Source organism: Nomascus leucogenys, chromosome 6 (assembly GCF_006542625.1).
Source record: "Nomascus leucogenys isolate Asia chromosome 6, Asia_NLE_v1, whole genome shotgun sequence".
NCBI lineage: Eukaryota > Metazoa > Chordata > Mammalia > Primates > Hylobatidae > Nomascus > Nomascus leucogenys.
In genome coordinates, this window is record NC_044386.1 from 56,947,645 (window position 1) to 56,961,467 (window position 13,823).

The 13,823-nt window shown below is 39.9% G+C and overlaps 1 protein-coding gene across 2 annotated transcripts in view; it reads right to left on the reverse strand.

The window, feature by feature from the left end:
- Window positions 1–2,367: 2,367 nt before the first annotated feature.
- The window catches only part of CASC4 (cancer susceptibility 4), a 124,746-nt gene continuing 113,290 nt past the window's right edge, over window positions 2,368–13,823 (reverse strand). For both annotated transcript variants that reach the window (XM_003266836.3, XM_003266835.3), the window contains one exon: window positions 2,368–4,790. In XM_003266836.3, the coding sequence (XP_003266884.2) occupies window positions 4,720–4,790 (71 nt within the window). In that variant the 3' untranslated portion in view covers window positions 2,368–4,719. The remainder of the gene's footprint in view (window positions 4,791–13,823) is intronic.

Below are 13,823 nucleotides of genomic sequence, written 5' to 3' on the forward strand. Positions count from 1 at the left end.
CCTGGCCAACATGGTGAAACCCCGTCTCTACTAAAAATACAAAAATTAGCTGGCATGGTGGCACGTGCCTGTATTCCCAGCTACTCGGGAGCCTGAGACATGAAAATCGCTTGAACCCAGGAGGCAGAGGTTGCAGTGAGCCAAGATCGCGCCACTGCACTCCAGCCTGGCGACAGAGCTAGACTCCGTCTCAAAAAAAAAAAAAAAAAATTAGAACTGAATGTCAATGGCCCACATGTGATGTGAAAACTATAACCTAGACTGAAAATGTATTAATGACACACTGTCCCATTGAAACCATATGCCACACATGAGAGAATAGGTGTTTCTAAGGTCAGCCCCATTATGGAAAGTGACTACCTTCCTGATACAGTTTGGCTCTGTGTCCCCACCCAAATCTCATCTCGAATTGTAATCCTCATGTGTAGAGGCAGGGACCTGGTGAGAGGTGACTGGTTAATGGCAAGGGTTTCTCCCATGATGTTCTTGTGATAGTGAGTGAGTTCTCACAAGATCCAATGGTTTTAAAAATGGCAGTTTCCTGTGTGCACACTTTCCTGCCACCATGTAAGATGTGCCTTGCTTCCTTTTTGCCTTCTGCCATGATTGTAAGTTTCCTGAGGCCTCCCCAGCCATGCGGAACTGTGAGTCATTAAACCTCTTTCCTATATAAATTACCGAGTCTCAGGTAGTACCTTTATAGCAGTGTGAAAACAGACTAATACACTTCCTCGTAAGTATGTTGTTGCTTTTTTTCTGAGATGGAGTTTTGCTCTGTCGCCCAGGCTGGAGCGCAGTGGCTCGATCTTGGCTCACTGCAACCTCCGCCTCCTGGGTTCAAGCGATTCTCCTGCCTCAGCCTCCCAAGTAGCTGGGATTACAGGCGCATGCCACCATGCCTGGCTAATTTTTGTGTTTTCTTAATAGAGACAGGGTTTCACCATGTTGGCCAGGCTGGTCTCAAACTCCTGACCTTGTGATCTGCCTGCCTCAGCCTCCCAAAGTGCTGGGATTACAGGCATGAGCCACCATGCCTGTCTTGTTGCTGCTTTTTTTAAAAACAAATTCTCTGTCCTCATAGTCAAGCAAATTTTGTTGTTACATGATTACAGGAATGAGAAGCCCAAAAGACACAATCTTAAGATTTTTTCAAACAGTGTGTCATATTTTAGAAATGATTTTGAAGTCATATTCACGTTTCTTCTAAAATCATCTTTCCACGTATATTTGCTTCATTTTTATTTATGGGTCAGTAGCAATACCTAAACTTACAAGGCTCTCCCTATCTTGACCCCTCCATACTTCTTCAGCCTCATTTCTCTCTCCCTTGCGTATTCCATTCCAGCCACATAACTGTAATGTTTTAGTTCAGTAAAACCTAATTGTTTGGAGCCTTAGAACATTCATTCATTCACTGATTTATTTGAGACAGAGTCTTGCTCTGTCACCCAGGCTGGAGTGCAGTGGTGTGATCTTGGCTCACTGTGACCTCCGCCTCCCGGGTTCAAGTGATTCTCCTGCATCAGCCTCCTGAGTAGCTGGGATTACAGGCGCACACCACCACCCCCAGCTAATTTTTGTATTTTTAGTAGAGACATGGTTTCACCATGTTGGTCAGGCTGGTCTCGAACTCTTGACCTGGTGATCTGCCCGCCTCGGCCTCCCAAAGTGCTGGTATTATAGGTGTGAGCCACTGTGCCCAGCCAGAACTTTTATTTTTAATAGCTCTTTAACACTATTTAAAGTTATCTTGTTCATTTGTTTACTTGTGTATTGTCTGACTGCCCCCACTTGAATGTACGCTCCATGCGAACAGAGACCTTGTCTATCTTATCCACTTATCTTAATACCTAGAACAATGCTGGGCACATAATAGGCATTCAATATTTGTTGAATAAACTAGACCTACAGTAAAGAGCCCTGGTGTAAAAATATTTGGTTTTCAGGACGGGTATGGTAGCTCATGCCTGTAATCCCAGCACTTTGGGAGGTGGAGGCAGGTGGATCACCTGAGGTCAGGAGTTTGAGACCAGCCTGGCCAACATGGTGAAACCCTGTCTCTACCAAAAATACAAAAATTAGCCAGGTGTGCTGGCAGGTACCTGTAATCCCAGCTACTTGGGAGGCTGAGGCAGGAGAATTGCTTGAATCTGGGAGACAGAGGTTGCAGTGAGCCGAGATGCGCCACTGCACTCCAGCCTGGGCAACAAAGTGAGATTCTGTTTAAAAAAAAAAAAAAAAAAATTTGGTTTTTTAGTTTGGCTTAACTTAAAAGGAGTGCCAAACTTACTCAGATTTTAGTGTTAAAATGTATTTACATCATGGGTGTGATGTTTGTGTATGTATTAGAATCGGCAAAACAGTGAAACAAGTTTAATTTTTAATTTATTAGAACCCAGTAAATGATGATTTTAAAAGCAGAGTTTCCATCAAATTAACACTTAATTCAGGGCAAAAATACATTTAAAAAACCTAAATCTTAAGGCAGAAGTAAAACATTATAAAAACAGTATGTCTAATACAGACTGTAAAATGTCAGAATTTTAAGAGATTCACATAGTATTTTATAGCACTAAAATATTAATACAGTCAGAAATATTATCAATTGGTCCAAGATTTCTGTTTATAAAATGTCTAGACTGCTAATTGAAGAAATGTTGCTGTATAAGTAATAGCTACAATACAACCAACCAAGTGATTGTTTTTATGACAAAAGAACTAAGGCAGGTAATTTCATGGTTTCCATTTGTAAAGCTTTTGCAGTATTAAAATATAAAGTATTACTAGGGGTATTTTTTGATTCATCTCCCTACCCTAATGCCCCCAAAATGTACATCACTTCCCTTTAACTCTATTTTAAAATTCTGTCAACCACCATACCTATTCATTGTAGGCCTGACCCTATAAAGGCATGAATTGTTTACTTTGATATGGTGGAAAAACAATTTTAGTAAACTACTACATCTTTTCCTAGTCATTGAGCAATTTCAAACAGAAATCTTAAGAATTTTTGCACCTCAACAAGTGAACAACCTGTTTCTTTACCATTATAAGTTTGAATTTTGCCTAGAATCTGTTAGTACACAGGGGAAAACACATTTCATGTTTATGTGCAATTAACAGTAGCCCTTCTGAAAAACAGGGTTAACAATCTTAAATTTCCCCTTGTGATCAAAACCTTTTGTTTTTAGGGGGCAGGATAAGATTTAAAACTGCTTTAAATCAGAAAACAAGAATTAGCTAGCTTACACATTCCACTGAATAGTGTCAAAAAAGATAAATGCATTTAAAATAATTTGTAAGTCCAGCAAATATAAGCTTGATGGGTTCTTAACTAACATATTAAGTAATTACAAAGATTCATTTTTTTAACAAACTTTTAAGCTATTTTAATAAAATGACTATAGACCTCACTGTACTTCTATTTATCTGTGCATTAATAAAAACCTGTTAAAATTCCTTATTTAGTACTTCTGAAAAAGGCTAATCAAATAAGATCACTAAAATTACCAGAAAAGCTTTGAAATACTGATTGCAGATTCATTTCAAAGTAGATTTAACCCCTTTCAGGATCTGGTGTTTAAATCATGAATGTTTTCACCAACTTCAACTCTGAAAATATAAAAATTTTAGCCAGTTCTGGCTATAGTTAAACAGTACTGGTATTACTTGAAAAAATAAAAATTAAAAATATATTGTCAATCATGCATTCCACAATTTCAAGAACTAAGATATAACTCATAAATATTGTTATGTCTTTGCAGGTTATCTCAATTTCCATCAGGCCTCAGCTGAAAGCTCATCTGCCAAAACACATCAGCACTCATGTAAAATAAAATGAGTAGGGAGATGACTTTGTACACAATACTGTCCAGTGTTTGGCTTCCAGTTTCCTCTTGTGTGTAACTATTCTAGGTATGACTCCTTGAGCATGAAATGAGGGGTAGATAGAACAGAACAGCTATTGGGATAACAAGAATTAGTGTGTAGACTGGGCACAGTGGCTCATGCCTGGATTTCCAGCACTTTGGGAGGCCAAGGCAGGAGGATCCCCTGACGTCAGGAGTTCAAGACCAGCCTGGCCAACATGGTGAAACCTGTCTCTATTAAATAGACAATTATTAGCTATTAAAAATACAAAAATTAGCTGGGCATGGTGGTGGGTGCCTGCAATCCCAGCTACTTGGGAGGCTGAGGCAGGAGAATTGCCTGAATCCAGGAGGCAGAGGTTGCAGTAAGCCGAGATTGTGCCATTGCACTCCAGCCTGGGAAACAAGACTAAAACTCTGTCTCAAAAAAAAAAAAAAAAAAAAAAGAATTAGAGTATAAAAAGTTTTCTGCTGAATATCTGTTCTGTTCTTACTGTGGTTATGCTATGCCACATATAACCTGTACAACCATTTTGTCCTGTTTATCTATTTGTGGAAATAAGTCGGCTCAATAAAATGTGAAATATACATTAGTTTGCTTTAGATGCAAAGATTAGCTGTTTTTGGCTTAACTGTATCATAACCAAAAAAGGCTATACCTTGATAATACAATATGAAAAATTTCACATATGTACATGGGTACATTCCTTCATTAAAGTTTTTCCTTAATTCTATCTCAATGTATCTTTACAACTGATACAATTCGTTTTTACAACAAAAGTCAGAAAGGACGAAGTAGAATGATTTCATTTTACAGCACTTTAGGTTTTCTGAAGCATTCCTTTAGGACTTAAAGGACATCATTGAAATGTTGCTTTCCATAGTCTGCAGGATCCATTTGAAGCTCTCGTTCTTCATCATCTGTAAGTAAAATAATTTTGTATCAACATGTTATTTTTTAAATCACTGCAGAAATCCAATTAATGTCTCAGTTTTTCCTAGCCTTAAGGTAGTTTCCTGCTTGTTATTTTACACCTAGTACAAATAGTGTTCTATTTCTTAGTTGCTTGGCTAAAGAGTGAAAAGTATGTGGAACTATTTTGCAAGATTAATTTTAACAAATCTTTAGAAAATAGACATAGATGACAGACAAGCAGAAATAGAGCTAGATAGACATAGCTAGCAAAACTTTAGGAACGCACAAATATTGAGGAGTTAATATTTTTATATAAATATAGTTTTTTTTTTTGAGACGGACTCTCACTCCATTGCCTAGGCTGGAGTGCAGTGGTGCGATGTTGGCTCACTGCAACCTCTGTCTCCCAGGATCAAGCGATTCTCCTACCTCAGCCTCCCAAGTAGCTGGGACTACAGGCACCTGTCACCATGCCTGGCTAATTTCTGTATTTTTAGTAGAGACGGGGTTTTACCATGTTGGCCAGGCTGGTCTCAAACCCTTCACCTCAGGTGATCTGCCCACCTCGGCCTCCTAAAGTGCTGGGATTACAGGTGTGAGCCACAGTGCCCAGCCTAAATATATTATTTCTATATAGATGATATTTAGTCCTTTAACTTAAAGCTTTGGTAGAAACATTTCTATACACATTTTCAGGCTTTTAAAAATCAATTTTTTTTCTAATTATAAAAGTATCCAATATAGTATTTTAAAAATTATAAAAGAAAGAAAAATAAAAGTCACTCATAATCCCAACATTTAACATTTTAGTGAATTTATGTCTCTGCAAATAGCTTCCTCTTGGCTTCCTAAATGGAGTATAACAACCAAAATTTAACCTTTTCTTAACTAAACAGAAAAAAAAGATTACTGTTAATAAAATCCTCAAAGCCTCTTTGAGTAGCTGTATTAAATTACTCCAAATAGTGCTATGGAGTTTGATTTATTTGGCTATTACAGATTTTTTTGGCTCTTTCTTGGCTATGAGTTGTCACTTTGCCTTCTTGTCAGTTTACCTGCCAATAGCAATCCTTCTTTTCTAATTTTGCTGCAAATTACAGGTTTTGAAATGAGACTGCTGAAGAGGTTTTTTTGTTTGTTTGTTTGTTTTTCTGAGACAGAATCTTGCTCTGTTGGCCAGGCTCAAGTGTAATGGTGTTATCATGGCTCACTTGCAGTCTCAACATCCCGGCCTCAAGTAATCCTCCCACCTCAACCTCCCAGGTAGCTGGGACCACAGGTGCACGCCACCATTTTGTATTTTTTGTGAAGACAGGGTTTTGCCATGTTGCCCAGGCTAGTCTGGAACTCCTGGGCTCAAGTGATCCACCGGCCTCAGCCAAGAGTATTAAAATTATATTAGAACAAGAATGAAAAGTATTTTGATGAGAGCCTTGGAGAGTCCCTTTGGAGTACATGGATTTTTTTTTTTTTTTTTTTTTTTTTTGAGATGCAGTCTCATTCTGTCGCCCAGTCTGGAGTGCAGTGGCATGATCTCAGCTCAATGCAACCTCTGTCTCCCAGGTTCAAGGGATTCTCCTGCCTCAGCCTCCTGAGTGGCTGGGACTACAGGCGCCCACCACCGCACCCGGCTAATTTTTGTATTTTTAGTAGAGATGGGGTTTCACCATGTTGGCCAGGCCGGTCTCAAACTCCTGACCTCGTGATCTACCTGCCTCAGCCGCCCAAAGGGCTGGGATTACAGGCGTAAGCCACCGCGCCCAGCATAGAGTACACGGATTTTTATGATATCTTTTGGCTTCTCTGCAGACTTAAAAAATCACTTTTCTTACATTCTGGGTCACAGATACTATTACCCAATAGCTTAATTTTTGTTAATATAATTTAAAGAAAGTTATACATTGGAATCTAAATTCATATGTATACTATAGTTTTCTGAAAACTATTACTTTAGGTATGAGAGGTTTTAACACTCTAAAACTTTCTTCTTTCAAAAATGCTAAACAGGCCAGGCATGGTTGTCCAAGCTTGCAATCCAGCACTTTGGGAGGCAAGGCAGGCAGATCACTTGAGCTCAGGAGTTTGAGACCAGCCTGGGCAACATGCTGAAACCCAGTCTCTACTAAAAATACAAAATTTAGCAAGGCATGGTTGTGTGTACCTGTAGTCCCAGCTACTCAGGAGGCTGAGGTAGGAGGATTGCTTGAGCCTGGGAGGTGGAGGTTGCAGTAAGCAGAGATCACACCACGTACTCCAGCCTGGGTAACAGAGCTAAACCCTATCTCAAAAAAAAAAAAAAAAAAGTCAAACAAACCAACTTTCTTTTTCAACAACTTTCCTGTTAAACTTATAGAAATTTTCATTTCTAGGATTTCAGGCAACCATTTTGCACCTTCTCTTTTTTTTTTTTTTTTTTTTGAGACAGGGTCTCAGTCCCATCACTCAGGTTGGAGTACAGTGGCACGATCTCGGCTCACTGCAGCCTTGACTTCCCATGGCTCAAGGGATCCTCCTACCTCAACTTTCTGAGTAGCTGGGACTACAGGCACACACCACATGCCCGGCTAATTTTTCTCTTTTTTTTTTTTTGTAGAGACAGGGTTTCACCATGTTGCCCAGGCTGGCCTTTAACTCCTGGGTTCAAGCGATCTGCCCACCTTAGCCTCCCGAAGTGCTGGAATTACAGCTGTGACTACTGCACCCAGCCTACCCCATATTCTTAACAAATGATCTATCTTTAAATAGTATAATCCACTAGGTATGATAATCCCAAATCTGTCTTAATATGTGTTAAAGCCTGAAATTATATCCATTTCACAGTTTTACTTTATATACATGCTAATCAATTTCTTATCAAACTCTTAAAAAAATTATATATATATATATATATATATTTTTTTTTTTTTTTTTTTTTTTTTTTTTGAGACAGAGTCTCACTGTGTGGCCCAGGCTGGAGCGCAGCGGCGCGATCTCGGCTCACTGCAAGCTCCACCTCCCAGGTTCGCGCCATTCTCCCGCCTCAGCCTCCGGAGTACAGGCGCCCGCCACCACGCCCAGCTGATTTTTTTGTATTTTTTTAGTAGAGACGGGGTTCACCGTGTTAGCCAGGATGGTCTCGAACTTCTGACCTCGTAATCCGCCCCCCGGGCCTCCCAAAGTGCTGGGATTACAGGCATGAGCCACCACGCCCGGCCTTTGTTTTTAAAAGGGAAAATAATCACGGGCATCTCACCAGAAAGCTCTCCTTAGGATCCACATTACAGAACCTCACCTTATGGCTATAAACATCTTTTAGGACTTTAATATAATGATTAAATTAAGACTTAATCATCATGGAGCAGTGGATAATTTTCTAGAAATTTAACAGGAAAGTTATTGAAAGGAAAAGGTGTCTTTACTTTTTGGAATTTTTTTTTTTTTTTTTAGACGAAGTCTTGCTCTGTTGCCCAGGCTGGAGTGCAGTGGCACAAATTCGGCTCATTGCAACCTCCGCCTCCCAGGTTCAAGCGATTCTCCTGCCTCAGCCTCTTGAGTAGCTGGGATTACAGACATGCGCCACCATGCCCGGATAATTTTTGTATTTTTCTTTTTTTAGTAGAGACAGGGTTTCACCATGTTGGTTAGGCTGGTCTTGAACTCCTGACCTCGTGATACACCTGGCTCGGCCTCCCAAAGTGCTGGTATTACAGGCGTGAGGCACAGCGCCCGGCCTTTTTTTTTTTTTTTTTTTTTTTGAGACGGAGTCTTGCTGTTGTAGCCCAGCCTGTTAGTGCAATGGCGAGATCTCGGCTCACTGCAACCTCCGCCTCCCAGGTTCCAGCAATTCTCCTGCCGCAGCCTCCCGAGTTGCTGAGATTACAGGGGCCCGCCATCACGCCCAGCTAATTTTTTTTGTATTTTTAGTAGAAACAGGTTTTCCCCATGTTGGCCAGACTGGTCTCGAACTCCTGACCTCAGGCGATCCACCCGCCTTGGCCTCCCAAAGTGCTAGATTACAGGCATGAGCCACCGTGCCCAGCCACTTTTTGGGCTTTTTTTTTCTGAGACGGAGTCTTGCTCTGTCGCCCAAGCTGGAGTGCAGTGGCGCGATCTTGGCTCACTGCAAGCTCCGCCTCCTGGGTTCACGCCATTCTCCTGCCTCAGCCTCCCAAGTAGCTGGGACTACAAGCAGCGGCCACCACGCCCGGCTAATTTTTTGTATTTTTAGTAGACAGTAGAGATGGGGTTTCACCTTGTTAGCCAAGATGGTCTCGATCTCCTGACCTCGTGATCGACCTGCCTCAGCCTCCCAAAGTGCTGGGATTACAGGCGTGAGCCACCGCGCCCGGCCTTTTTGGGATTTTTTTGTTTGTTTGTTTTTTTGAGACCTAGTCTCGCTCTGTTGCCCAGGCTGGAGTGCAGTGGGTGATCTTGGCTCACTGCAAGCTCCGCCTCCTGGGTTCACACCATCCTCCTGCCTCAGGCTCCCCAGTAGCTGGGACTACAGGCTCCCGCCACCACTCCCGGCTGAATTTTTTTGTATTTTTAGTAGAGACGGGGTTTCACCACGTTAGCCAGGAGGGTGTGATCTGCCCTCCTTGGCCTCCCAAAATACTGGGATTACAGGAGTGAACCACACCACGCCTGGCCCTTTTTGGAATTTTTAAGTGAAAAAATAAAAAGCAAAATCAGGATAAGAGCAAATGTCTAGGAACAGAAAAAAAAAATGTACTCCCAGCTCAGGTACTTAACAAACACGATCTAGTTCCTAAAATTATTTGGACCTGTAATTATCTTCTCAGGAAAATAGAGATAACAACTATGTTTCCTACCTCAAAATAATATATATGAAGGCAGTCGTTACTTGCAATGTCCTCAATAAATATGAAGTATTTTTTTGTTAATTTATACCTGTTAGCAAAGTTTTAATATGGTATCTTCACATTGTTTTCAGAATTTCATAGGAGTTTTAAATTAACTAGAGTTCATATTCAGTGTAGATATTCTACCCAGAATTCAAGTTTCTGCCAACAACCTCTTTGCATTTATCTGTAAAGCTGTAGTACGTGATTATGAAATCACCTAACCCAATCTAATGTAGAATAACAGATAACCACTAAATATAAGAACTAATATTTTAGTTCCTTTTAGGAAGCAGCAAAATATTAAATAGTTCATCAAGGTAAAATGAATATTAAAAGAATATTTTAAAGATATCCATAATTTATTAAATAATTCCTAAATTCCCTCTGAAGTCAAGAAAGGCTACCTCCATTAAAGAAAGCGCTAGCATGGCTGGGTGTGATTGCTCACGCCTGTAATCCCAGCACTTTGGGAGGCTGAGGCGGGCAGATCATGAGGTCAGGAGTTCAAGACCAGCCTGGCCAACATGGTGAAACCCTGTCTCTTGTAAAAATACAAAAATCAGCTGGACGTGGTGGTGGATGCCTGTAATCCTAGCTACTCAGGAGGCTGAGGCAAGATAATTGCTTGAACCTGGGAGGGGGAGGTTGCAGTAAGCTGAGATTACACCATTGTACTCCAGCCTGGGCGACAAAAAAAAAAAAAAAAAGAAAAGAAAAAAGAAAGAAAGCTCTACTGCCTGGGTGCAGTGGCTCACGCCTGTGATCCCAACACTTTGGGAGGCTGAGGCAAGTGGATAGCTTGAGCTCAGGAGTTTGAAACCAGCCTGGGCAATATAGCAAGACCCCGTCTTAGAAAATAAAAAAAAATTAAAAAAAAAAAAGCAAGAATTCGGGGCACAAGGCCAGTGAGGAGCCAGGTGCAGTGACTCATGCCTATAATCCGAGCACTTTGGGAGACCAAGGTGGCCTGATTGCTTGAGTCCAGGAGTTTAAGACCAGCCTGGGAAACATGGCTAAATCCTGCCACTACAAAAAATACAAAAAACTAGCCAGCCATGGTAGTGCATGCCTGTAGTCCCATATACTCAGGAGGCTGAGGTGGGAGGATCGCTTGACCCCAGGAGGTCGAGGCTGCAGTAAGCCATGATCATGCCACTGCACTCCAGCCTGGGTGACAGAGGGACACCCTGTCTCAAAAAAAAAAATATATATATATATAAAAATATATAATATAAATATATTATAAATATATTAAATATATAATAGAAATACGTTATAAATATATAATAGAAATATATTATAAATATATAACTATTTATATATCTATATAATTATAAATATGCATTTTTATTAAAATATATTATAAGAATATATTTTATATATTGTTCATATATAATTTATATATATAATTATATATATAAATAAATGTAAACACAAGAAAAATAGGCCTCAGTTCTGCAAAACACTCTACAAGTAGTGCTGACCCCAATGATTAATATGTAATGAACAGGTATCAGAGATAAGGCTGGAATGCTTCAGCTCCCTACTGGCAGATATGCTGCCAAAGCCTCAATTCATAATACACAATTTTGGAGACCAAAGCCAAAGTATACTTAGGTGAAGCCAGAATCTTATCCCGCAGCTGGAATCTCTAATCCTAGGGACCTCACAACTTAAGAAACTACTCCTACTACTAGAGAGCAGAGAAGAGCCCCTATTGATAGAACATTGTGTGTGCTTCATTTTTTGTTATCTTTCGCTGTAGAGTCACAATGGTGGCAATAAAGTTTCTACTTTCTTTCATGGATTTGGGAATAGATCTGTTTCAGATATCCTGAAATCTGAAACATATTTTCTCATAATACTTGTGTTATATATAATGATTCCAACTTGAATGTGGCCACAGAATTTTAAAACTGAGAAAGATCATTTATTCTAATTCAGCAGTCTTCATACAGATGAAGAAATTGTGGCCCAGAGAGTTTAAGTGACTTGAAAAGCAATACACAGACTATCTCTTGATTCTAGACTAATGTTTTTTTCTTTTTTTCTTTCTTTTTTTGAGACAGAGTCTCGTTCTGTTACCTAGGCTGGAGTGCAATGGTGCAATCTCAGCTTACCACACGTCTGCCTCCCGGGTTTAAGCAATTCTGCCTCAGCCTCCCGAGTAGCTGGGACTACAGGCGCCTGCCACCACGCCTAGCTAATTTTTGTATTATTTAGTAGAGATGTTGGCCAGGCTGGTCTCGAAATCCTGACCTCAGGTGATCCGCCCGCCTTGGCCTCCCAAAGTGCTGGGATTACAGGTGTGAGCCACTGTGCCTGGCCGACTAATGTTTTTTTCTACTCTATGTTCTGCATGCTTTGGCTACAAGTGCAAACCGTTCTGGGAACCCAACCATTATTTCCACATTGGCACAGTAATGAACATTTGGAATCCAACTTGTTGATAAATTAGGGAACAGCCATAATTACCTCTCCCTACTTTTTGGACAGTTAATAATATACCTAAAGAATCCCTGGATGGCCAGGTGTGGTGGTCATGCCTGTAATCCCAGCACTTTGGGAGGCTGAGGTGGGTGGATCACTTGAGGTCAGGAGTTCGAGACCAGCCTGACCAACATGATGAAACCCCCATCTCTACTAAAAATACAAAACTTAGCTGGACGTGGTGGTGCACGGCTGTAGTCCCAGCTACTTGGGAGGCTGAGGCAGGACAATCACTTGAACCCAGGAAGCAGAGGTTGCAGTGAGCTGAGATCGCGCCACTGCACTCCAGCCTGGGTGACAGAGTGAGACTCCATCTCAAAAAAAAAAAAAAAAAGAAAAAAAAATCAACTCTACAACAGGAAGATTCAGCTTTAGCCTGGGTGACAGAGCAAGACTCTGTCTCAATTTAAAAAAAGGATCCCTGAAACATGTTAACAATTATTTACGTCTCCTCAGTATTCCTTTTTAGTCAGTTCACCCAAACTTATCCCTCTTTATTTGTTGGAGCTAATGTTCCTGCATCTTTTTGTTCTTGGTCCCCTTTGGAGGTGCCCTATCCTGCCACTATCATCTAGAGAACGCCAGAATGAGACAAGAAATGTTAAATAGCAACACTCAGCTCATGTAAGATTAACTTGCAAATAGGGATATCCAAAAATGTAACAGCCCCTTCTCTCCTTCATCTTTTGTCATTTCCTTATATTCCTTAGTATCGGTGAATTTATTTTCTTGTGAAAGGAATGGGAGGGCAACATGAGGGTCTTGAGGACTTGAAGTAGAAGGTGGCAGTGAGAACCAGGGGAGGAAGAAGGAGAAGAGTACAAGAAAGGGAGAGAGAAGGCACTGAAAATAAATTTACTTACAATAGATTGAAACCCATGCAAATATTAAATCAAAATTTTGTGACAATTATCAACTTTAAGATAGACAAAAATATGAAATGATTGACAACAAAGATTGAGATAAACCGCTATAATAAAAACCTCAAAATTATCCAATGAGATGAAAAAAGCCCTTAAAAAAATTAGAGAATATTGAAAGTGTAAACCAAGCAAGCTTATAAGACCAGAAGTTAAAGAGTTATTACCCTAGTCACAGTTATAAGAATAAACGCTCAACGAGAAAAGCATACAATTATCAGTTAAAGACAATGTGCAAAGTACTGTGGCGGGTGGGTGATGTGCTAAGTACTATGGGGGGTGGGTATGAAGGTAGAAAAGGATACAAACAAAATGGAAGGCAAAATAAATAAAAATTCCTGCCCTCCAAGAGCTTACAATCTAATTGGTGATACGATATACATGCATGAAAAAGCCTTAAAACATTATAAATAATTGCAAATAAATATAATCCAAACAAATCACAAAAGCAATGAGAAAAAAATGATGATATTTTTCAAAAAAAAATTTATGAAAAAAGGATGAGATTATAGAAAAAGTACACAATATTGTAAGGTTATATTTATATCAATATTACCAAAAAGTGTTTGAAAAATTCTTATAAATATAACCTTATATAACTCCTAGCACATATTAATCTCTTTTCTATCCCCAATAATCATAATTTTCCTAAACTAAAATGAACTATGAAAACAGTGCCTAGGTAGATGTCAGAGTCTCTAGTTCCCCTTTTTTCTACAAACCATATAATTTTCTAGAACAACTACATTTTCTTCTGGGTTTTATAAAAACAATGCTTGTCATG